At 35.9% G+C, this 24645-nt stretch overlaps 1 protein-coding gene across 3 annotated transcripts in view; it reads right to left on the bottom strand.

Annotated features, from left to right (window-relative positions):
* The window catches only part of SLC38A4 (solute carrier family 38, member 4), a 60019-nt gene that overhangs the window by 19644 nt on the left and 15730 nt on the right, over positions 1-24645 (bottom strand). For 2 of the 3 annotated variants that reach the window (XM_011975314.1, XM_011975316.1), the window contains 3 exons: positions 7308-7538; positions 2893-2983; positions 2270-2385 (listed from right to left, as the gene is read on the bottom strand). In XM_011975314.1, coding sequence (XP_011830704.1) covers positions 2270-2385; positions 2893-2983; positions 7308-7426 — 326 coding nt within the window. In that variant the 5' untranslated portion in view covers positions 7427-7538. Of the gene's footprint in view, positions 1-2269; positions 2386-2892; positions 2984-7307; positions 7539-17918; positions 18064-24645 lie in introns of those variants that run through there. The other variant, XM_011975315.1, reaches the window with a different exon arrangement.

Raw genomic sequence — 24645 nt, forward strand, 5'->3', positions numbered from 1 at the left:
GAGGGGCAGGCAGTTGCATATATAATAGAGAAAGCAGAGAAAGCTAAGGATGGGGCAGGAAAATTCCTTTTTTTTTTTTTTCTTTCAGAGTCACTTCTGGTGTCAGGACCCCCACATGCATGTATAGTTTCTTTATGTTTATACTGATTGGTATTTTTCCAAATCTAAGATTTGGAGCGCAAAAATAAGAATGTTGATAGAAGCATCTACATAATAAATGGAGAAACAATGCCAACTTTTACCTCGAATTCAGAAAAAAATCTTTATCTTTATTTATTTTAAAAAAATACACTTTCCCCACAATTGATCTAATCCTTTGGTAGTTCCCAATGAAATCAGTAGTACAAATGTACATTTGGACCATGAATTATAAATTTTATAACCCCTGTAGCTATATTGTGCTCTTATTTTACATAAAGTATGTCTGCCAGAACTAACCAATGACTTAGTCCTATAATTTTCCATATGCGTTATGAACTTAACCCTTTTTAAGGAATAGTGTAATTCAGATTACATAATTTTGTTCCCTGGAAAAATAATGCACATTCCCTGCATTCTAAACATATACTTTCTCTGGCAGAAAATACTAAGAGTAAAACCAATAAAATACTGTGTCACTTGCTATGAATTAAGAGAGAAAGCTTAACCCAGTCTGTGCTACTTAGACACACAAAACACACCCCATCATGTTTAGTGATTTAATTGTTCTGACCAAATTAATCTGCTAAAAAATGAGGCCCTCATTTTAAAAAGTGGAATATTCTTCTCTCATGAAGATGATCTATGACTGTAGGATTGGGTGAAGTTTTTCCTATTTCTATTCATCAGTGATCTATAACTTCCTAATTCATTTTAATGGTATTGTATAATGAATAAGGAAGGGCAGCTTTTTTGTCTTAGAGGTAATGCACACTACAAAAGCATGCAAATATATGACTATATATATGGCTATTAAAATTCAGGTTGTTAAAATCCTAGTTTATTTCAAAACATGGCTTACATAAAAGTAAAGTTGATATAAAAACCCATTCAGTTAAAGAATATAATACATAAAACAGTTCAAAGCACGAACACAATATAAATATTTATAGCCCTGATCCTTAGCCCTCAAATAGCTGTATGATTACTAATCATACATGATATTCAGAACATAAACAGCACATATTTATGATATAAATGTTGCATTCTTAGACAGTTATTTAACTCTCTAGCATTGCATTTGGGATTAGGATCTGTGTCCACAGTGGTGCCTAACATCAGACTTTATTCTTGTGAAGAATTCCACTGCTGCCAACTATATCTTGGAAAATACCAGGCTGTACATGATGCACATAAATGTCTGTTGTTGTCTGTCATAGACAGTGCAGTATCCACCCAACAGGTCAACTACCAGATGCCGCTATCCTTAGGCAGCATTTGGACAAGCTGGGTGAAAGTGCATAGGTTTAGGAATAAAGTTTGGTCACTCAACAAATATTTCCTGTACCAGGCACTGCTCTAGATTTGGAGGTAGAGACATTGGTGAGTAAAAACAGACATGGGCTCAACTTTCTAGAGCTTATAGTCTAGCAAGAGAGACAGATATTAACCAAATGATTCAGACAAATGGCACTAAAACATTAAAACTGTGGTGATGTATGATAAGGTGATTTGCCCCAGTCATGGAGATCAGGGCAGGCAGTATTCAGGTGAGGCTGAACTGACATATGAGGAGTTAACTAGATGAAGAAGATAGAGAAGAGGGTTCCGAGACCATGTGCAAAGGTCCAGTGGTGAGAGGGAATGTGGCATCTTCATGGGATGGAGAGAAGGCAATTGTGCCCAGTGTATCTGTCGCACAGGGGCACAGGGAATGTGACATAAGGTAGGCCAGGGCATGCAGGGCCTTAGACTCAGTTGTTTCTTTCCTGAGAATGAGATAAAATTAGATTTGCTTCTGGGAAAGATCTTTTTGGCTGCTAAACACCAAATTATTTCAAGTATCTACTGAACAACAAAATTCTTCTGGCGAGGGTGCTCCAGCACTTTGGTTGGTTGAGCACATACACTTTCTGCCATTGGGTTAGGCATGCTTGGGTGACCAAGTACCATGAGTAGCCTCCTCTGACTTTTTCCTCAGGTTGCAGTTCTATCTAAAAGCCAGAGGAATTCACTAATACTTTCTCAGATCCTTCATGTTCACAAAGATCAAACTTGAGATTGTTCATTGAAGGAGCCACCAGGTATGCATGGACTTCATCACCAAAGGTAGACATACACATTCACTTACATAAAAAGTATGATCCCTGTGTTGGCCATGGCATAGGACAAGCCCAGGATCCCACTGCCCATGATGGCATTACTTAGGTTGAATGAAGACATTCCAAAGGAAGTGGTTCCGGGATGCTTGAAGAAGAAGGGATGTATTATAAGCAAACATTTGCCAAAGGGCAAACCTTTAGGGGTTATCCTTATTCTCACATTATATTTTCTGCAGATTACAGTCCAAAATTGAAGACTAAGATAAAATTACAGTGAGTAAAGCCATTATTCAAGATCAGTAAAAGCATGTAATTTTCAATGGAATGCAGTGCTTGGTTTTACAAAAGCAGAGGCCTTGGTAAAAATACAAATTACAAGGGGAGTCACATAAAGAAGGGAAAACATGTATGATTGCAGATTACCTTTGGGTTAGAATGATTTCCCTCCAAAACACATAAATTTCATAAATGATTTATGCAGCCATATGGCGAACAGGAAAAAACAAGCCCTTATTCCAGTAAGGGCCTGAATAAACAGAGAATGTGCTGATCAAGGCTTGGAAAATTTCAGTCACATTGTTTTCCCACAAAGACCTAGGTAGATCAGACACCCTCAGTCCCGTTTATTGCCTGAAAACATAGATTCACTTACATGTTCATCACCGTAATCTGCCAGCTTCTTTTTCCCCAAAAATCCATTTGTCAGGAATTTCTGACTTTCAGCGTCTTCGTTAGCAAATTGACTGAACACACACACACACACACACACAAATAAGAAAGTGAAAACATCTAAATATATGCTCTGAATCATTTGTATGTTTCAGGTGGTCTAAGTAATCAGAGGAGGGGAAATTAGATGCCCGAATTCATTTTTCTTTTCCTCCTTCACACTAGTGGTCGTTCCAGACCAACAACTGAGCTCCATTTACAACTATACTTTGGGATGGAAGAAGGATGTTATGAAGGAAGGAAATATTATTAAAAAATTGTTTATACCACATTTCTTCTTTCTCACATCAGCTATGCAAGAGACTAACTACAACTAATTGTGTTCCCATTTAGAGCCCTCCCAAAGAAAGAGTATAGGGTTATGTCAGAGTTTTCTGGACTACTACCACACTATAATCAGATGATTTTATTAATTCAACAAATATTTATTAAATGCTTAGGCACTGTGATGCTCAAAATATCCCTACAGGGAACTGTGGCTCAGAAAGGTGAAGCAGCAGGCCCATACCCACCCATACCCAGGGGGAGACCCCATTCTCCCCTGGCATCAAGCGGTCCCAGGCAGGGCCCTATAGCTGGTATTTTCCTTTTTTTCTTTTTTTGGTACAATCATTTATACATATATCCCTTATTGGAAAGTAATTCAGTGGTAGCTCTGTGTTGTGTTGGTTGTTTCTGTGTGTGCGTATGTATTTTAATTACTCTCAAAATGTGCATGGATTATTAACAGATAATGAATGAAACCAAGGAAATTATGAAAGCAATTCAATGAATTGGCAGAAGAGTTGAGAGGGAAAGAAAACTTTAATATGTCTCTATCCACAGAGCATTGTGATTGTGGTTTTCTTGGACACAGGCTAGAAGCTGTACAACTTGGTCACAGAGCTGTGCTGGTCAGCTCCTGCAGTTACACGCCAGGGCTTTTGAAGCTACGGACCTAGGACCAGCCACATTTCCAAGAGGCTCAATTAATAAGGCCTGCTGCTGCCATTGCATTTTTATATTGCAAAATGTCACAGACTTTTTAGTTGTTTTTATATAAAATGCTAAACTATGTATGATTTTAAAAGTGCTTTCAAATTGATGGGTTGAAAATTTTAGGACATTTCCTACATGAAAAGAAAGATAAAATAATTAAAGATTGTTCTACTAATATAATCCTAGAGGCCAGGCATAGTGGCTCATGCCTATAATCCCAGCACTTTGGGAGGCCAAGGCGGGTGGATAACCTGAGGTCAGGAGTTCGAGACCAGCCTGGCCACCATGGTGAAACTTCGTCTCTACTAGAAATACAAAAAGTTAGCCAGGTGTGGTGGCAGGCGCCTGTAATCCCAGCTGCTCAGGAGGCTGAAGCAGGAGAATCGCTTGAACCTGGGAGGTGGAGGTTGCAGTGAGCCGAGATCGCACCATTGCACTCCAGCATGGGCCACAAGAGTGAAACTCTGTCTCAATAAATAAATAAATAAATAAATAAACCTTAGAAATAAGACAGAAAAAAATTATTCTACGAGACCTGTACAAGCTATTTTTTATAACAGAAGCTAATCCTGAAAATAACCTGGAGACGAAAGAGGATGGTGGGGTTACTTTTTGAGAACAAAAAACAGTATGAGATGTAGATAGAAACAGCAGACAAAATCACAAAGTTTTATGTGCTTTTCTAGAACTCAAGGCATAAATAGCTCTGAGTACACAAGTTAAGAATATTTCCTGGCCTTCTCCCCATATTTCTCATAGAAAGCACAATGCCCTCAGTTGTTGCCTCCTTCCATTTCCATACACCACCCCAACCCGCCACCACTCTTTTGTGGTTTACATTAATGGTCTGTAATTAATGTACCTGCTATGTGAAGACTGGTACCTAATGTTCACAGTTGGAGACTGAAATGACAGGATAAAATGAAGCCTAAAATGGGCCTGAGGACTATAAAAACAAAAGTACCACCTAGAATTTAAACTCTGGAATGTCCAACACTCTATTCTTTATTTTAATCAATAAACTAAAATCTGTATTCCATGAGTAGTTTTTAAAATTGAGAATTTGAAAGTAAACAGATTTTCTTTCTTTGAGGCATTTGCATGTTCTTATTTCAGCATGAGATGAGTTGTAGTCACTAAACATGCCAAGATTGTATAAAATAGATGAGAAGTGTCCCCAGTATGTTAAATGTTTTGATACCAAACCCAGCATGTATTGAAAACGCAAGTATAATGATCACAAATAAATACATTATGTTGAATTTCTCAAAAATTTCCATTTAAGGGTTCAATCCAAACCACACATAGATAAAACCCGTCTCTTTAAACTGATTTTTAAAACTGCAAAATGATTACCTATGTTTAAGCTAGGAGATAAAAGGTAAGTCACTGTGAGTGGTTCGGAACACATTGCATGAAGCTTAACAAAAGCATTCATGCTCTTTCCATTCTGGCTTTTGAGGATCAAGTGGAATGACACTATGACAGTTCTTAGGAGGGTGTCCCCTTCAGCTCTGTCAACCTCGGCAGAGCTCATATTTGTGTACATCCCTCTCAGAAACAAGCATCCTCAGGTTTGAATCAATTTACTGAGGGTAATACAGTGAAGGAGAAGTAATAAAAAAGTATTGGATGTCATCCGTATTCTGGGCACCCATCTCATCCTTGAAAAGTAGCTGTTGGTTTGCCACTTTACATTTTCCACTGAAGCTCAAAGAGGACAAAGAGCTTCTCTAAAGTCAGGCAACTACTTGCAGACTCCAAAGCCCTATATTCTACCACCCTAGTGTTTCCTCAAGGGTCACCTGATTTAGAAAATGCCATAATTTACATCTCAGTGGCCTCCCTAGTCCAACATCCCTAAAGTTCATTGCACTGAGCTACTTGAAGGAAGAACAGTGCTTTCTCCTGATGGGTTTTTCTGGGTGTTGTGGATAAAATGAGAAGTCTTTGTTTGAGCATAATATTCTCTATTTCAGGCCTAGATTTGGTCAAAAATTCCCCTCTGAGCATCCTGAATCATGTACAACTCGATATAACATTTTGTGGGAAATCAATTGACTTATCAAATAACTATTGTGCACTTACTATGCACCAGACAATGTGGCAGGTGGTGGGACCACAGAGGCCATTAACCTGTAGTAGTGATGTAATTAACATCTGCACAAGGAGAGGGTACACAAAGGAGGGGCAGTCACTTCTACGTGGGGGAGTAGAGTAATTTGGAAAAGGCTGCATAGGAGACCTAACGTTGAGCTGATTCTTGAAGGACGAGAGGTGTCAACACGGAGAAAGGGGGAGCAGGTGACTGATTCCAGGCAGTTGGAGCAGAATGAGTGAAGGCAACAAGTAACAGATAAGGAGAGGGCAAAAAACAGGACAGGAGCAGCAGGTCAAGAACAGATCACAAAGGACCTTATGTGCCCAGCAGTGTGTAATCTACTTTCTCTTATTGCTATTGGAGAGGTGCAGAAGGGCTTTATCTAAGGATGGAAATTGATTCAATTTGCAATTGTAAGAGATTACTCTTGCAGGAGGGTAGAGGGCTAGACAGAGAAGAGCAAAATGTAAGACAGGGAGACAAATCAGGACTCTCCCTATCTCGCATTTAATGCAGGCCTAAGGTAAGACCACAGTAGAATGGGTACAGAAAAGTGGGTGTATTTGAAGCATTAATAAGGTCAAACCAACTGGATATGACTGACCTTTGGCTATGTGGGTCAAAGTTTACACCTAGGGGCTTTTGAGTGAGTTGCTAGATGACAGCAGTGATTTTCACTAGGATGGGGATTACTAGAGGAGGAGCTGGTTTTGAAGGGAAAGATAGGAGTTCAGTGTTAGACATTACAGGTTTAACTTTATAAATGAGGCAATTCAGACACAGTAGTGGTCCAGTAGAGATGTGTAGTAGACAGCCAGATATAATGATCTGAAATATTCAGTAGAGAAATTTAACAGGCTGGGGATATGGCATATATTCAGTTGGTGAGGCCATAATAGTTGTGAGTGAGCTTGCCCAGAGGATACTTTTAGAGAGAAAAGAATCCCTAGAGAAACCAGGAGGTGTAGCAACAAAGAGGAATCTGAGAAAGGTAAGAGGAGCAAGAGGCTAATATAATTAAAATTATTACACATTATTAATAGAGACAAGGACATTGTAACCTCAATTCTAAATAGTCACAAAATAGATTGACATTATCAGTGTATTTCAGGACCAGGGAATTGATGTGCTAGCATCAATACCATTGTTATCTCAAATTTACCTGTAATAAATCCAGTTCTTCCCATCAAGACCCTTGTTTTCCATGTCCACATCTTGTCTTATTTTTCCATGGAACCTAGTAATTTTTAACCCCATACCTGCTCATTGCTGCCTTTTCTGAATTTCCTATCCTGATGTAGCTATCTGGAACACTCTCTCCGCTGCTGCTCTCATCATCTGGTTCGATGTTGACATTTCTCAGTTCCATGGGATCCATTTGAGCTGTCAGCGCTTTCTTGTCCACACACAAGCCCCTTCAGTGTAAATAATATACTGTACGTTCAGCTTAAGGTTCTTCCACTTTGTGTTGATGTTCAGAACACTCTGTTCTGCAAACAGAACACAACATACATCATTATAATTTTATTTAAATGAAATAAGTGAATATGAATCATCTACATTTTGTATGCTCTCTGTAAAAGGGAGGAAGGAAGGTAACTCCTGAAAATTTTACATAAGCAAATCCTGAAAGGTTCCTTTACCCAATACAAGAAAGAAAAAAATGGATGAGAAGAAAGGAAATTACTAATAATTGCTAAATTAGCAGATATTTATAGAGTGTCTATGTGTAATGAAAATGGCAGGTCTTACTAGTCACTATAGAAAAAAAAAATCTTAAGACATGGCAGCAGTCTTCAAGGAAATTTAGGTATTTGTGAGTGGGATGCATGTTTTAAAAGAAAGGAAGACAAAAGTAAATTCTTGACAAAGGAAGGTCTGCCAAGGCAGAATCTACCAGTGTCTCTACTAGCAATAACTAGAAAGAAAATTACTGCTTTAATTTAATTGAACAGGAAAGAATTAACACCAGCAAATGCTTGATAATATGCAACATAGGTGAGGATCAAGTTTAGGAAGTCACTTTCTAGGCACTTGGATCCTGAAACCAAAGTTAAGAACAGTAACAAAAGAAAGTTCAGATTTACCTCTGGGTCAGCATCAGTCATCATCTATGTCAAATTAAAATGTATTTTAACAGCAAAGAGATCTAGATTTTAGGCTCTGCTCTGCCTTTAATTCATTGGATCTCAGCATAAGTCATTTAACATTTGGGGACCTCATTTTCCTCAACTGTAAAGTGAAAAGGGGTGGACTGGCATTGTGTTTTTGAAAAATGCCCTGAATCTACTATATGTTGTTGATATAATTTCTTCTGAAATTCTTACTGTTAGATTCATTCAATTATCATTGAACCATTATATTAGGAGAAACACTATCACTCTTGAAAGGTGTGGTCCTGAAATGTGCAATACCCATTTGATAAGGAAATCTTGAGCAGAGAAACTAACATAAAAATTGCTCCAGAAGTCACAAAATCTGCAATTCCTCTGACAAACAGAAACTATCACATGGGAATACCTCCACAACCCAGTGCCATGGCAGTACTTTTTTGGAAGATAACTCATACCTGGGAAAAGTTCACATCCTCAAATTATAAAACATATAAAACACACATGGAAACTCACTAGTAAGAGTGCCGGTAGGCGCAAGAAATGATAAAATTCACATATAAGGAACTACAAATAACAAAGCAATTTAAAAGGGACTTTTACATTATTATAATGAAAAGTAAAAGAAAACATTCAAAATATGAGAATAACTTTCACAGAATAAAAACATAAAGGAATATAAAAGGAGAACAGGCTAGTTGGAAAAAGAGTCAAAAAAGGAATTCTAAAAAAAAAGAAAAAATAGAATCATTGAAATAAAAAAAAACTCAGCTGAAGGAAGAGTCATAAAATTGAAAGATGTGTGGAAATCACTCAAATTATAGCATGAAGAGATTAAAAAATGGAAAATCCAAACAAGAAGTTAAGAGGAATGGGGGAAATAAGAATTACAAGTTCAAACACATACTAATAGTCATTCCAATATAGAGAATTGTAAGACTAGGGTGAGACAAAACAGAAAGAGATAATGGCAGAGAATTGTCCAGAAATAAAGAAAGCAGTTCTCAGAATTTAAAAAAATAGCACACAGTGTTTTAAGCAGGAGGAACAAAAATGAATCTATTATTAATATAAGGCAGCCTAAGTGTATGTACATAAAAGATCTAAAGAAACAGGTTAAAAGCTAAGAGAGAATAGAAGTAAGACTTGCATATGGTTAAGAGAAAAAAAAAAAAGAAACTCACTAAATGAGTACAAAGGTTTTTCTCACTCTTCACACAGTACCAGTCTCACTTCCCAGCAGCAACCACTGTTGATGGTTTCTGCTTTTAGCTTGTCATTTAAAATTAGCCATTCTAGATCTAAATAATTCACTAAAGCTTTTTAGACTTGGTTTACTGATTTTAGACTGGTTACCTATAAAAAATAAGGATATTAGCATACTTTTTCTTTTCTTCCTTCCCCTACACTCATAATTATTTTAGTTAATAACATGCTTTTACAATTTGAAGATCATAATATTTTCATCTTGTTCTGTGAAACAAATGTGTCATAACTTGCCTGTAGGTTGTTTCTAAACATGTAAAACCAATAAGCAGCAATTACAGTATTATCATTATATAAATAGTATGCCCTAAAGACAAAGTGGGATATTTGACACAAATGAAATATAATTCTATATTACCAAAACTTTGAAAGCAAATTTTCTATGCTCTTTCTCATTCTGAATGGCTTCCTCCTCCAACCTCTGAGTCTTTCTCAGCTGCTAGTTTCTTGAACGCCATTCTATCTTCTTTCTGCAGTTTATTTTGCATTATGCTAAAATAATGCCTTGAATAACTTTTTTCACAGAATGAGCCTATGTCTGTAAATAGAATTTCTGAGTTGCTTCATGTTGGAAAATGTCTTTATTTTGCCTTCAAACTTTATCAATTGTTTGAATTCTAGATTCAGAAGCATTTTCCTTTAGAATATTGAAGAAATTTCTCTATTCTAGCTTCTATAGATGAGTCTTGTTCTTATTTCTTTATAGATAACTTATCAATGTTTTTCTGAGGATTTTAGAATTTTTATCCTTATCTTTTTATTACGACGTAACTAGATGTGAGTTACTTTTAAAATTCACCATACTCAGCATGCAGAGGGCCCATACAATCAAAAGGCTTGTGTCTGTCTTCTGTAGAAGACACATTTTCTTCTAAAAATAAAAAAAGTTCTACTATTTAAAAAGAAAACTGTTTCTTCCCCTTTGTTTGCTCCTAAAACTTTTATTAATCAGGTATTGGACCTCTTGATCCATATTGCTAAGCTTTTCTGTTTATGTTCGATCTGTTCATTATTGCTCGATGTCCAGGAATATTTCCTCGATGTCACATCCAAAATAACAAATTTCACCTTCAGCTATATCCGTTTCATTTTTCAACTTGTTAGCTGACTATTTTTCTCAATCACGCTCTTAATTTCTAATAATTTGCTCTTATCCTCTTTCTCTTTTTTCATATCACTTTCTTTGTTTTATGAATACAATATTGTCTCAGATTTTTCTAAGGATATTGATGTGAGGTTTTCAGAAGTTCCTTTTGTTCCCTAAATTATGTTTCTTCTGAAGTTAGTTATTCTGTTTGTTCCCTTTGGTCCTTCTCTTCCATGCTGCTCGTTTTCCTTAGTTTCAAGTGTCCTAGGTTATCTGTTCATATTTGTGAATGACGGAGCACATTAATTAGCTTGGACAGCTGGTACTCAGAGCTTCTCTGAAATTGTGTGGTCCCATTTCACTGATGGGCTGCTCTGTTGTAGGTTCTGTGCAAGTGGCTCTTCTGCTGCTTGTCTGTGGGAGGAGCATCCCACTCCCAGACACAGCTGCCACTCCAGGAGTGGTTACTCTGGGAGTGAAGCATTTTAATGTATCTTCTTTTTGGTAGAGCTTCCATTCCTGCTTGTTATACCTCTTTGTCTGCAGTAGAGGCCCTAATACTTATACTAGCATCCTTCCTTGAGCTTTCTTTACAGAATGGATCACAGCTTTATCCTATAATCAAAAACGGTATCCCAAACAGACTATCATGTCTAAACTGAGGTTCCTTGGCGGATATCTGATCACTGGTTACCCGTGATCTATGCCTCCTCTTTGTCTATATCGACTTAACTTGAAGCTAACTGCAGGGCACCCTATGGGAAAAACACACTTATCTTGGTTCCTTTTCTCTTAGATTTTCCAACCCTATCTTCTTTCTGCCTTCCAGGAATTCTCAAAAATTTCTCTTTGCTGCTGACACCACTATTACTTTTCACAGTTTTTGTGGTTTGTCCTTTTAAAAATATGATTTTGTGTGAAGTTTCATTGCTTGACTTCCTTAAAGCTAGATCTCAAGTCCCATTCTTCCAATCCTCTCCCAAGACTTCATATAATGTGATGGTTAATTTTATATGTCATTGTGGCTGTGTTAAAGGATGGGAAGATAGGAAGTAAAACTTTATATTGGGGTGTGTCTGTGAGGGTGTTTCTGGAAAAGATTACCTTTTGAATCAATAGACTGAGTAAAAAAGATCCACTCTCCCCACTGAAGGTGAGCATCCTCCAACCACTCCAGGTTCCGGATAGAACAAAAAGGCAGAGGAAGGGCAAATTTACTCTCTCTGCTCAAGCTAGGACATCCATCTTCTCCTGCCTTCTCTTGCCCTTGAACACTGGAGCTCCTGTGTCCCAGATCTTGCAATTCTGATACTTATACCAGCAACATCCTGTTTCTCAGCCTTCGGCCTCAGATTAAATTATACCACCAGCTTTTCCGGCTCTCCAGCTTGCAGATGCTATATTTTGAGACCTCTTAGCTCCATAATCATGAAAGCCAATTCCCATGATAAATGTCATCTTTTATCTATATACCTCTATACCTGTCTGTCTATCTATTTATCTCCACTTGGTTCTGTTTCTCTGGAGAACTCCGACAAATACATATAACAAAGACTCCTCAAGTTACATCAGCCTAGGCTTCTCCTGGGCCCTCGAGTTCCATGTGTTCGGGGGCCCAAATGTCATCTATATATCTCAAAAGCAGTTTAAATTCAATGTGTCCAAAGTCTACTTGTGATAGGCCCTCTTCTTCCAATGTTTCCGCTCCAAAGAATGTTGTCACCATTTATCCAGTTATTCAAGTCAAAAGCATAAGAGCCTTCTATTATAAATTTTTCTTTATTACCTTCCACATCCAGTTCTTTACAAAAGCCTGGTTGACTTTTACAATGAATTGAAGTATTTCTCAAGTTAGTCTTTTTCTTTTCATCTCTTTCACCTTCACTCTTGTCCACGCTACTAGCATGTCTACTGTAAAAATCTCCTAATTGATCTTGAATTCTCTTTTGCCTTCCTTAACTGCCCCTACCATTCATTCTTTATCCAATAGCCAGAGGGATATTTGAAACATAACAGCAACAACACAGATGATATCCTTTATTTGCTTAAAACCCTGTAATGTCTTCACTTTACTCTGAGGATAAAGTCCAAAATTCTCAACACTCCTAGTAACATTCTACCTGGTCCACTCACATCTCTGATCTCATCTCCTTCCACACTCTCCTCACCTTAGTGTTCTAGCTACACTAGTCTTTCCATTCCAGAAATTCACCGTGTTCTCTACATCTCAGGTCATTTGCACATGTGGGTCACAGTGACTGGCATGCTTCCCTCCCTCCCCCATCCTTAATTTATCCAGCCCCTGTAAGGGGCCATAGCAGTGTCTTTCATAGTATCCAACTTAGTCTAGGAGATCAGGGAAGGGTTCTCTGAGGAAGGGGCAGTGGGGCTGAGATCTTTGCTGCTGTTAGTATACATGACTGCAGTCCAGAAGCTTCAGTTACAGTCTGTTCTACTTTGTATATTAATAAGAACCTCATTCATTTCATTTGCATTAAGCCATGCTAATCCAAGAATTTTTTTAAAGAAGATACATCAAACACTCATATGGCCCTTACCACATGCCAGCCACTGTTTTAAGGCCTTGCGTCTATCAATTCTTCAGAGCGGTCCTCTCAGGTGAGTACAATTTTTTTCTTATTCCCATTGTACAGATGAGGTAATGGAGGCACCAAGTTGAGTGGCCTCCATGCTATGCCACCTTTGTATTGCTGTCTCTACTACAGAGAACTAAAGCCTAATCAGGGAACAGGAACTATGGCTTTGGCAGTAAGCAAAACTGGGTATAAATCCTGGCTACATTAACTAACTTCTGTCTTTTCCATCTTCTATGAAATGAAGGTAATATTATTTACCACAAAGCAGAGTTGTGAGAATGTAAATGAGATAATGAGTGTCAAAGTTTGGCATATAGTAGGCCTTCAATAAATTTAAATCTGTTTTCTCTCTTCCAGTAATCAGAATTGAATTGATGTCTTTATCTACCTGCAAACATACATAGTATTTCATATGCAAAATTAGACACTTACAAGAGGACTTTGAAGTCTCAAAACTCTCACAAACATTATGAGTGAGGTAGGTGCCCCTTCACAAATGCACAAATTAAGACCTAATTTTACGCTGTTTTAGTATATATAAAATATGTATTGGGGTGGGCATGGTAGTTTACGTCTGTAATCCCAGCGCTTTGGGAGGCTGAGGAGGGTCTATCTCCTGAGATCAGGAGTTTGAGACCAGCCTGGCCAACACGGCGAAACTCCATCTCGACTAAAAATACAAAAATTAGCTGGGCGTGGTGGTGCATGCCTGTAGTCCCAGCTAATCAGGAGGCTGAGGCAGGAGAATGGCTTGAACCGGGATTGGAGGTTGCAGTGAGCAGAGATCGCACCACTACATTCCAGCCTGGGCGACAAAGGAAGATTCCGTCTCAAAAAAAAAAAAAAAATTCCATTTTTGCCTTGGCCAAGGGAGCTCTCACAAAAGTTGGGACATGTTTTCATAGCTTATATCTTAACTTTGAAGATGATATTACTGATCTATTTTAAGGGAACAATGTTAAATGCACAATTCAAAAAGAATTAGCACATTATGAGAAACTAAATATTCTGAATCATCTGTCTACAGCACAAAGTATATACCTTGAAGCCTTTAGACTATATCATAATTGCTAAAATTTAATCAGAAACTGTGGAAGACACAGAGGATGAATAAAACAGACTCCTTGCACCTGAGGAACTCAGCCTACTAAAACAGATTTTGAGCAAATTCTTAGAGCATAATATAATTAATGTTTTTACCTTTTTCTTGGAATAAATATGTATTGAATTAATCAAAGAACTGTTGCATGAGTAGGATAGAAAAGAATATTGCTGGCAAATACTGTAATTGAAACGTAAAATTTTCATAGGCATAGATTCTTCTGCTGTTTGCCATCTCAGAACATGGTACCTTCATTCACCCAACCGCTCACTAGGCAGACCTGCCTGTCCCATTCTCTATCCTTCACCCGCTACTCATGTCCAACGTATCACCAAGTCCTATCAGTCCTTCTTTCAACATTTATTTAGAATTCATCCACTTCTATCTCCATGACCACTATGTTATTCCGAATGGCTGCCCTACTGAAGGCCCTATTGTGATTTTGTCATCACTTTTAGACGAAAGTCAAATTTCCTAATACACTGGAAGCTCTATATACTTCGACCCAGACATAGCTCTTTCATCTCATACTGAATCCCACCTGAATATCCTGGGCTTCTTTCATCTCCCCATTGCCACTGCAGGACCTCTTAAGGCACTGTTCCCTCTGCTTGGACTGCCGTTCCCCACATTCTTAGCCAGGTCCCTCCTAATGTTAACTAAACCAACCTGAAAATCTTTAAAGGCCAATTGGTCAGAGTGTCCTTCTCTGACCCCACATTACACTACATCTGCCACTATATGCTCTCCTCCCCTGCGTAGTATTTATCACACTTTCTACTTACTCTTTTAGTTGCCTATTTGATAATTAACTGTCTTAGGCAGGAAACTTCATGAGAATAGGAATGGTGCCGGGGTTGTGGATTCTACATATTCCTGGCATCTAACGCAGTGCCTAGTGTTACATTCCACTAAGATAAGTGCAATTTTATATGATCTGTGTTATATTAATAGATAGAGATATGCTTTTTGATTACAGTTTTATAGGATAATGCTTCAAAATGAAATGAAAATGCTCTCCTCTGATTGCCAGGAGAAAGAATAGCTTTGTTGCACAGAGAATGTTCAAAACGCTTCTAAAAGAAAAGTCAAATTGAGTTCAACAGAATTTTCTGTAGTCTAGCCCTTCTCCTCATTAAAGTTAAGTTTCTCTGTGATAAAAAGAGGTCTTGCAGAAACAGACTGGATTTTCCAGCACAGCAGTGCTCAACTGCATTGTTAATTCAATTCACTCTTCATGAAAATACAAAGTCAAAACTTGAAACCAAGTATTTAGAATATTATCATATTAGAATAATTTCATTTTTATCATATTTATTAAAAGATATCTAAGTGTTCTGAGTAGTTAATTCTTTATATCCAAATTCTAATTATTAAACATTGTAATGTCTTGTTCTTTGGATGGGTGCCTAAGAAGTTCAGGGTGTAAGAGTGTCAAAATAGTAAATTTCTTAAATTTTACCTATATGGTTCAACTTCAAAGAAAGATATCAAATCTGGAAAGCAAAACAGTCCTTGAGTCGAGAAGCAAAAGTTCTGACCTTCCCTAGTTACTGTAAACATTTATTTTACCTGATAAGTGAAAGTGAAAAAGGGAGCTAATATTGCCAGAGCAGATTTCCCAGCATCGCTATCTGTCTCATCTTTCATGCCTACCCAGTACTGACAAATTCACTTTGAAATTTAGGTTTAGGTAGCAGATAGCCTCACCTATCATTTACCCTTTGGTTGAGCAAGGGTCATGCAACTTCTAAAAGCCAAATCATCTTGTATACAAGGAACTTATTTAAATCTACTTCCACACTGTACCACAGATAAATGAATGTAGCTTTCACACTACAATCTAATATTACCTTTATATTAAATTCTCTTAATTTCCCCAACAATGCCATTCTTGTCATATTTTGTCAGTGAGAGCGCTTGTTGGTCTATAGCATGAGTTCTCACAGAAATTAGCTTCCATAAAAGTATTCAGTCTGAGGTAGCTCTTAAAGAAGAAACCGACAATAACAGAAGAACTGTACTTACTTGACTATTTCCCATTGCTAGTGCTAATATTTTCGCATTTCCTTCCCCCCCGCCCCCACTCAGATATAGCTTACAGGTAATATCCAGGAAAAACTAGAAAAGTTAAGATAAATAACCAACTACTGGGTATTTTCCCATTGCTGAAAAGATTACATGCTTGCTAATATAAGAATTAAAGCATCCATTTGATGAGGTATAAAGGACTGGTCATAAGATTTGAATATGCGATTTTGTTTACAGACTTTCTAGCTCTGATCTTAGAAGAAAATATAGTCATCTTAAACATAAATTGCCACATAAATTTTAGTTCATATTTTCCCAAACAGTAGTTTCCAGAATGCACAGGGATATGTAGCATACATGATATTAACATAGTGAACTCTTTATGCTCCATATTTTAATGCATGATACCTAATCTGTCATGAACTCTGGATGCAGTAAGTTCCATTCATTATAATAGTAACTGGACCACTCCCAGAGGTACTTTTTCTCTGGAATAATTATTTTCACTTTCTTTAAACTAATTCACATAACTAAAAAATAGCTCCAATAACCTTAAAGCACACTGTATAACATGTTTAAAGAAAACTCAAAAGTTGAGTCATTAAAGCTACATTTTTCAGATCTTAAATGTTGCTTACATACTTCTTAGGAGTATAAATGTAAATACTTTCAAGAAAATCCCAGAACACTATCTAAATATAAATCGGAACTGGAGGATCTTGAATTATAAACTAAATGGCAATCTTTTATTAAAAGCACACCTAAATTTCTTTACTTTGTCAAAACTAAAACTTTTAGCCCAGTGTTCATGAATGTGATATATATCATCAATTCAAATATTCTTCCACTGAGTTACAAAACACTCTTAGTTTTACTATACCCTGGGCATTTAACTAAAACCATCCACATATGCTCTCTAAGATACTCAAGGTATAGGGATACTTAAATCCACTGGGAATTCTCCTCTGTCTGATTAATAAATTTGAGGAGAACACCTCTACTTTTAGATAACTGACTCTACTCCTTCAAAATCTAAAGTTAGGCTTATATTCCATTCAATTCCCTAGTTTCTTTTAGTAACTTTGTTCTAAAAATACTCCTTAACTAAAATGGTCAAATGAAGAAGAAAAGGTAAGACACAACAGTTTTTCTTTTTCATTTGATAATGGTGCAGCCCAAACTCTTAGCCATTCACATGTGCTGCACTAAAGTGATGTTCCTTCTTTGATTAGTCAAAAATTTTGTGAGTTTTTTGTTTGTTTTCAAGATAAACAAAAATCTTTAATAGAGTAATATTGTGAATGTACTTCCAAACTTTCATATTTTTTCCTAAGACAAATTGTGTCAATTCTTCATTACAGTCCATGATCAACATGGAGATATAAATAACTAAACACATTTTACTGGTTGTATTTGCAATGTTTCCCTTTCTTATTATTCACTGTCCTAATTTTATGCTTAAACCTAAAATTATCTGCAAAAGAAAACTGCAATCAGGACCTGGGTAAATAATTTCAGTGTTTGACATTGTACAGAATTGATCATTTCTAAAATGAGAAAAAGAAGTTAGTATTTTCAAACATTTTAATTTGTAAAGAATAAACAATCAACACAATAAAAATAAGAAAGTAAGCATTATTTTAGCACTGCAAATATTCACGTAAAAACAGCTGTACCTTAATTATTTATCCAGTCCTGTGTAGGCTTTCCTGACTTTGGAATGGCAGACCCGTGTAACAGCTTTAACTTCTATGAACCTTTAGAGATCTAGACATTGATTTAAAGACCAGTGGGAGTGAACGAGACAAGCCAATCAACACCACCACCTCACCCCAACACCTCCTTCTGTCCAACTTGCGTCAGCTCTTGAAAAAAAAAAAAGAGAAGCTAAGTCAGTTTACCGTTGTACATTTGGATTAAACATCAGTTACACCAATTTCTATTTGCTTTTAGAATTTTGGCTTTTATACAATAAAATAATCACTGGAAGTTTTAGCATGGTTGGTGTCATTCTCTATTAAAATTCTACTAGGTTGGTTGACTGATGAATACAGAAATATTCCTTTTTCAAAAGACTTATGAGTTGAAGTCAAAGTAAAACAATACAATAACAATAGTTATGAGGTCAGATTGTTTAATGAAACATTATAATCAAAATCTCCAGAAAATATTGATTACATAGTGAAAGAGTTATTTTCTTGTGAGTTGTTGATCTTTTCAGAAAAAATTTTACAGAATAACAAACACTTCCAAACAGTACCCAAGATGCCATGAAGCTGGAAATCACAAGCCAATATCAGCCACCACTCTTACACCAAAGGCAGTGTGCTGAGTAGGCAAAAGGCTGTTTGGCATTTTAAAAGAATTTTTAAGTAGCTATTTTCTCCATTAAAAAAAAATCTACTTGGCTCTCCACATGTCAGAGGTAGACAGAGGTAGAGTTTTTAACTCCACCATATTGTATATGTTGGCAAATCATTTATGTATTCTGCTATTAAGATGTATCAACTAGACACTACTCTGAAAGTGAGGCAAGAGAAACAAATCACAAACCAATCAAGAATTGAGAGTTCTTTGCCTTTTAAGTATTTATGACATGAATGAACAATCTAATAACCAATCAGAAGCAATGCTAGATTACAGCAGATGTGTCAATTCCTATTTCTATAAAAGAAAACCAAACATTGCTCCTCGAGTAAAACATTCTTAAGTCGATGCAAAACATTAAACATTAAACAAAATGTGTAGTTAACTATTTTTTTTCCTTTCCAAATGTGCCTGTTTGGTCTATTAACTGCTTAGTATGGTAAACTTACTTTTACTTGTCTCTTAGCTCATTGTCTATTTTTTAGAGTTACCCCATAGTTTTGTCTTTTATTAGATGAGAAGTATTATGGTCTAGGGGAACAGTGATAATAACAAATGTACCAATTTTAATGGTAGAGAAATCTCAAAACAATTCTTTTAAAATTTCTATTTCCATCATTTAATAGTGATGCTTCCAATTTAAGACTTCTTTCTGTTTGCAAAGTTATCAGAAAAATATAAGATTAACCATGCAAAAAATTGCAATAATTGTTAGAAAATCAAATCTATTCTGTTAAAATTTCATTTGATAGTGGGTCAATCAAACAAGAATGAACGCACTCCAATATGTTAATTTGATATTAAATTATAATATCATATAAAATAGGGTGGAGATAAATGTATAGATCCTTAAAGTTTTACTCTTGCTAAAATTGTAAGCTTTGGCTTTGTTGTAATTCTGATCTTCAAGTATAGTAAATAATTATAGTAAATTAGCATTGGATAAAAATTAAAAGCATACATTAGAGACTTCTATTGAAGAGTTTAATCATGTTTCTTTTAAACCTACTCTACATAGCAAAATTCTCATTACAAAACTTTTCTAACACTTACTTAAAAATCAAATATACACACATGAAAACTAATTTGGCAAAAGTTAATAAATTAAAATAATAAAGTATCTGGTTAATTGTTTGACTATTTTTTTCCCTAGATCATTTGATATTTTCAGATGTGGCCAAAATTAATGAAATACATGATCTGCTCTCAACAAAACTCACAATAACTTTTCTTTCATAAGCACAACACAGACTCAAGCATTATAATTTAATGTTTTGAATATTTATTAAAATCATACCACAATGTAATCTCATGCACATTTGGTAATAGACTTGTGCTATTTGAATTTTAATGCATGGCACATGCAACAGATTCAGTTAGGCTCAGGCTTGGTTCATGTATCGTGGTAGAAAGAGCTAATCATCAGAATATGGGCAGACCTTAAAAATGAATAAAATGAAAAATACGTAAGTAGTGAATAATGAAACAAGTCTGGGAATGAGATGACAAACACTTTAACCTGACCTTCACATAAGAAATTCAAATATGTGCCACCATGAATAGATATATGAGATTTGGTCTGTGTGTCTATAGGGGTAGGGGCTGGGGGTAAGATACATCCACATAAAGGGAGACTTGGTTTCCCAGACTAGAATCTAATTAGTGTTAGCAGAACTGCACAGCGTGCTCCAGGACTCCAGGAAATAAAGAGTCCCTAGGGGCTGAGGACATTGAAGATTTCAGAGAGCCCACAGACCTTGAGCCAGCTCTTAAAAGTCCATGTGAGATCCTAGTAGGTGGAGAGGAAAAGGAAAGACATCCTAGATGAAAAACATCCTTGTAATTCTGATCTTCAAGTATACTAAACAGTTACAGTAAATTAGCATGTTGGATTAAAATTAAAAGCTAAAAATTAAAATGCCAGAAGTATATTCTGGCAACAGTGAGAATCATTCTGGCTGCAGTAGAGACCTTCTGGAGCAAAATAGGAGAACAGAATGGAATAGTACAGACTGCAAAAGGTGTTAAGTCTAGGGAACTCAGATTTTTAGTGATGAAGATCTTTTGAAAGCTTCTGAAGAAAGTAAGAAAATCAGCACAGTAAAAATGTAGGAGAGATGATGGGGTGGAGGTGGGGGTGGAGGTGCAGGTAGGTACAGGGAGGCCAGTAGGAAGGTTGGCTGATAGTTTGGGTTTGGTGATGTTTGCCTATCTGAGAATAATGGCAGAAGGAAAGGTGGACAAATGAACAAAATTTAAATTGGACCCAATGGTAATTTGAATCTTTTTCTTGTATTCCTATTTCTTTTTATCACGTTCACTAGCTCACAATGCTATGAATTTTAAGTGATCATTTTAAGAAAAACAAGAACAAGCAATAAAAATCTTCATTTTCCTTACACAGAGTAAGACAGTATGGTGATAATTCATTCATTTCCACACCCCTTTCACCAATCTATGACTATCATCTTCAAATAGTACAAAGAAGGTCTTAGAATGTACATCCCAATGTAATGTTATCTATTGAAAATACAAGACTGTTGGCTCAAAATACAGTGATTCAGATTATACCTGTACATTGAATAAGAACTTTTCTTATACTTATTTAAAATCGTTGATTATATGGTTTAAAACTTCTAACTCCAAAGGTGTCCTTAAAGAGAAAGTTACAGCGGGATCAAGTTAAAATTAGTCAACAAATAAATAAATAAAAAAATCTCTTAGACCATCAGGGTATTTCGCAATGACATTGGGAGAGATAACCTGTTGTTCTCATCATGACTATACACAAATTTCTAATTTAGTCATAGGACAAAATAATATTTGAAAATAGAATTTGGTTGTAGCCAAATTGGAAGAAGACGTTTAGAAACAGTAATGACTAAGAACCAAATTACCTATTTTTTAATACTTTTGTAATGCCTTTGTTTCTGTATTCATTGCTTTTCTTTGCTCTCACTTCAGTTTCCCTTTAGGTCATCTCCCTTTTTTTCTTGCTTCCATTTCTTGTTAACTTTTCTATACGACGTTGTATTTATGATGCCTTATTCTCCAACAAGTTACCTTTCATCATAGATTCATAAACTCAAAATCTAATTGATTTTTTTATCACATCGTAGGTAAATGTCTATCTGACCTCCCAGGTCTTCCCTAAAAAGTGGAAAATATTAGCAGGACTGCAGAAAGAAGCAATATTTTGATTACTTCTTTTTAATATACATTTGCCATCTGCCTTTTGGTTTTCAGACTTACAGCGTTAAAGAGAATTTGTGATCTTTTTTGATGCCATTGTTTTGGCACTTCAAATTCTTCATTTTATTTCTCTTTTAATATAGATATTTGCAAAAAAAAAAAAAAAGAAAGAAAAGAAAAGAAAGAAAGAAAAATAGAGATAATCCATAGAAAAATGTTACAGAAATCTTCCTAAATTATTCAAATAGCAGAATTCTCTGCCATGATGAAGGGGAGTCAAGCACTTCTATACCTGGGCTACCATATTATTTTTATCACTTGTAGAGTAATGAAAACGTAGGTATACTATAGGTATCTCTTTACATGGTTCTATAATTATTAACCTCAACTTACAAAATAAAAAATTAGAAATAAAAGAAGAGATAATGTAGTGTTATCCCCCAAAAGCCACATATCAAATTAATTGCAAACAGAGAAGTAAAGATTAATAATTTTCTAATTCACCTTGGCAAAGCCTCTCAGATTTCCATGGAAGCTTGAGCCACTTCTATTTTTTAAGACACCAAATATGCATATATATCTTTAAATTGTTTTAATCCATAATGGGATTACTAAAATGTAGTGCATTTTAAATATTTCTACTTAACAAAATAACATCTCAACACATATACAATACAAATGACTATAGGATTAGGCTCATTTGATGATACTTTCAAAAAATCTAGAGTTGAGACCCTCCCAAATATGAAGCCCTAAAGGGCTCTTCAGGGAGAGGCTCTGATTTTCCATTCTCAGAAACCTCACCAAGTGAAATGCAATGACCCATGAGTTTTGAGTAAATTGCTTAGTTGATCGCATGCCACTCTCTTCTACCCAACCTAAACCACCTTTACAGTTATATAATGGAGCATTTTGGAAATGTTTGAATAGTCAACTACTATGTTGCAAAATTAGCAAACAAGGTTGGTTCAGGTTGACAAATTTATTGACTTTGTCACAGACCTAAATAGAAAATTGCTTTTAGTCTCGGCTGACAAAACAAGAAAATTAAATTTAAAAAAATCTGGTTAGACAACAGCCCATGATGTACTATATTTTGCCTCTGCCTTTCACCTTTGAAAAAGATCCTTCTGGTCCATTTCATTTATTGATCCCACACTGAAATGATACAGGGAAAAGTATCACAAGTTCATTTCAGACTTCTACCTAAGCAGAAATATAATGTAACAAGGTCTATAAGACTTATGAGTGATTACAACTTAAATAATGTACTGAAATTCTAAATGTTAAATTAGAACTTTTAGAGCCTTGCTTTAAAGAATGATTTCTAGTCTTTAAAATGCCTGCTTGAGAAAACAGAACTGCTAAGAGATATATAATTATAATAACAATACTTCCTGAAAACTGACTCACCTTGTTAATGTAAGTTCTTCATACAGAATACATATTATAGCAGTGCTGGGCTGGGTTGACTCTCTTTCTAGTTCATAGCAATTGATAGTTTAAAAAAATTACATTCTTCTTAGATCACAGCATATTAATTTCCATGGCTGTCTTTCACATTCCTGCCTGTCCCTACCAGAACAATTTTGATGCATTTTGATTTTGTAATTTCATTAGTGATTGGACTTTGTAAACCTGTTATCATCTTGCTTAAATTTGGACTTTCGGTAATTTAAGCTGTGACCCAGTATGCTGTGTGGCTAGACTTTAAAAGCAAGGGGGCCCTTCTAAATGGTGATAATGTGAATGTATGCTTCAAAGAATCAGTATCCCTACTAATCAAAGATATGTTCAGGCTGGCCTTTTTACTATCCTATCCAGAATGTTGAAATAAGAAATGCATGTTCACTAGAAAATGTCTTTCAAAGGAATATGAGCAGAGAGAGATAAATAATAGTGTCATTGACATTTCCTAATTCACTTTTTAATGAACTCAGGAGGATTTCCGAGTCAGGACTCCTCGGCAGAGAAGAGGGCATGCTTCTGCCTGCAAAGCTTATTTCTACTGCTGGACTCCAAGCAACTTCCAGGGTAGGGCCATGGTGTAGTCAGAGCCCTTCACAGGGACACTTGTTGCCTAATGCACTCATTCTTTGCCACAGGAGTTTGCAGTGCCCAGCATGGGAACATTAACTGAGCGTTTTGTACTTTATGGCTGCTTGAGTTAGGAATTATAATTCCTGGAAGGCTGGGTATAAAATTGGTAGCACCAGGCTTTCTTTGAATATAGGAAAAAGTAAATTCAGAATAGAATGCAATTTCTACTCAGAAAAGTAAACGTTTTGACTTCATTCGGTGGGACAGCAGCAGAGGGCAGACTTTGGGCAGATGGTATATTTAGGTTTGGGATGGAATCAAGTATGTTTAGATGTAATCAAGTATGTTTATAAGTAATCTCTTTTCTTGTTTACCTTGATTAATATTAGACTGTTCCTTGTGTATAATAGGTACTATATAAACACTGAATGAATGAAAATCTTTATTAAAGGCACTGATTCAATTTGTGCATTCAAAATCTTTCTTTAAAACTTATGTATGAGGTTGCAGCAAGAGACATTCTAATATTCAGTTGAAGGGTTCTGCTATGTATTAAAATGCAGTAGTTTCTTCTTAGCCTCAGAACCAATTGTGAAACAGTAAATATTCATGCTATATGCAAGGACCCATTAGTTGCTTTAGAGAGAGCTGCCTTACTTCAATATTAAGCAGTAATTACAAATGTTGTGTTCAAATAAATTAGGACATAGGGAAATTATAGTTAAAATAAGTTTTAAAAGGTGAGATAGAAAAATCTAATAATAATAAGGTCCCTATATTGTTTTGAAGATTATGTTGTTCTCA

The sequence above is a fragment of the Mandrillus leucophaeus genome, unplaced genomic scaffold, assembly GCF_000951045.1.
Source record: "Mandrillus leucophaeus isolate KB7577 unplaced genomic scaffold, Mleu.le_1.0 Scaffold1534, whole genome shotgun sequence".
NCBI lineage: Eukaryota > Metazoa > Chordata > Mammalia > Primates > Cercopithecidae > Mandrillus > Mandrillus leucophaeus.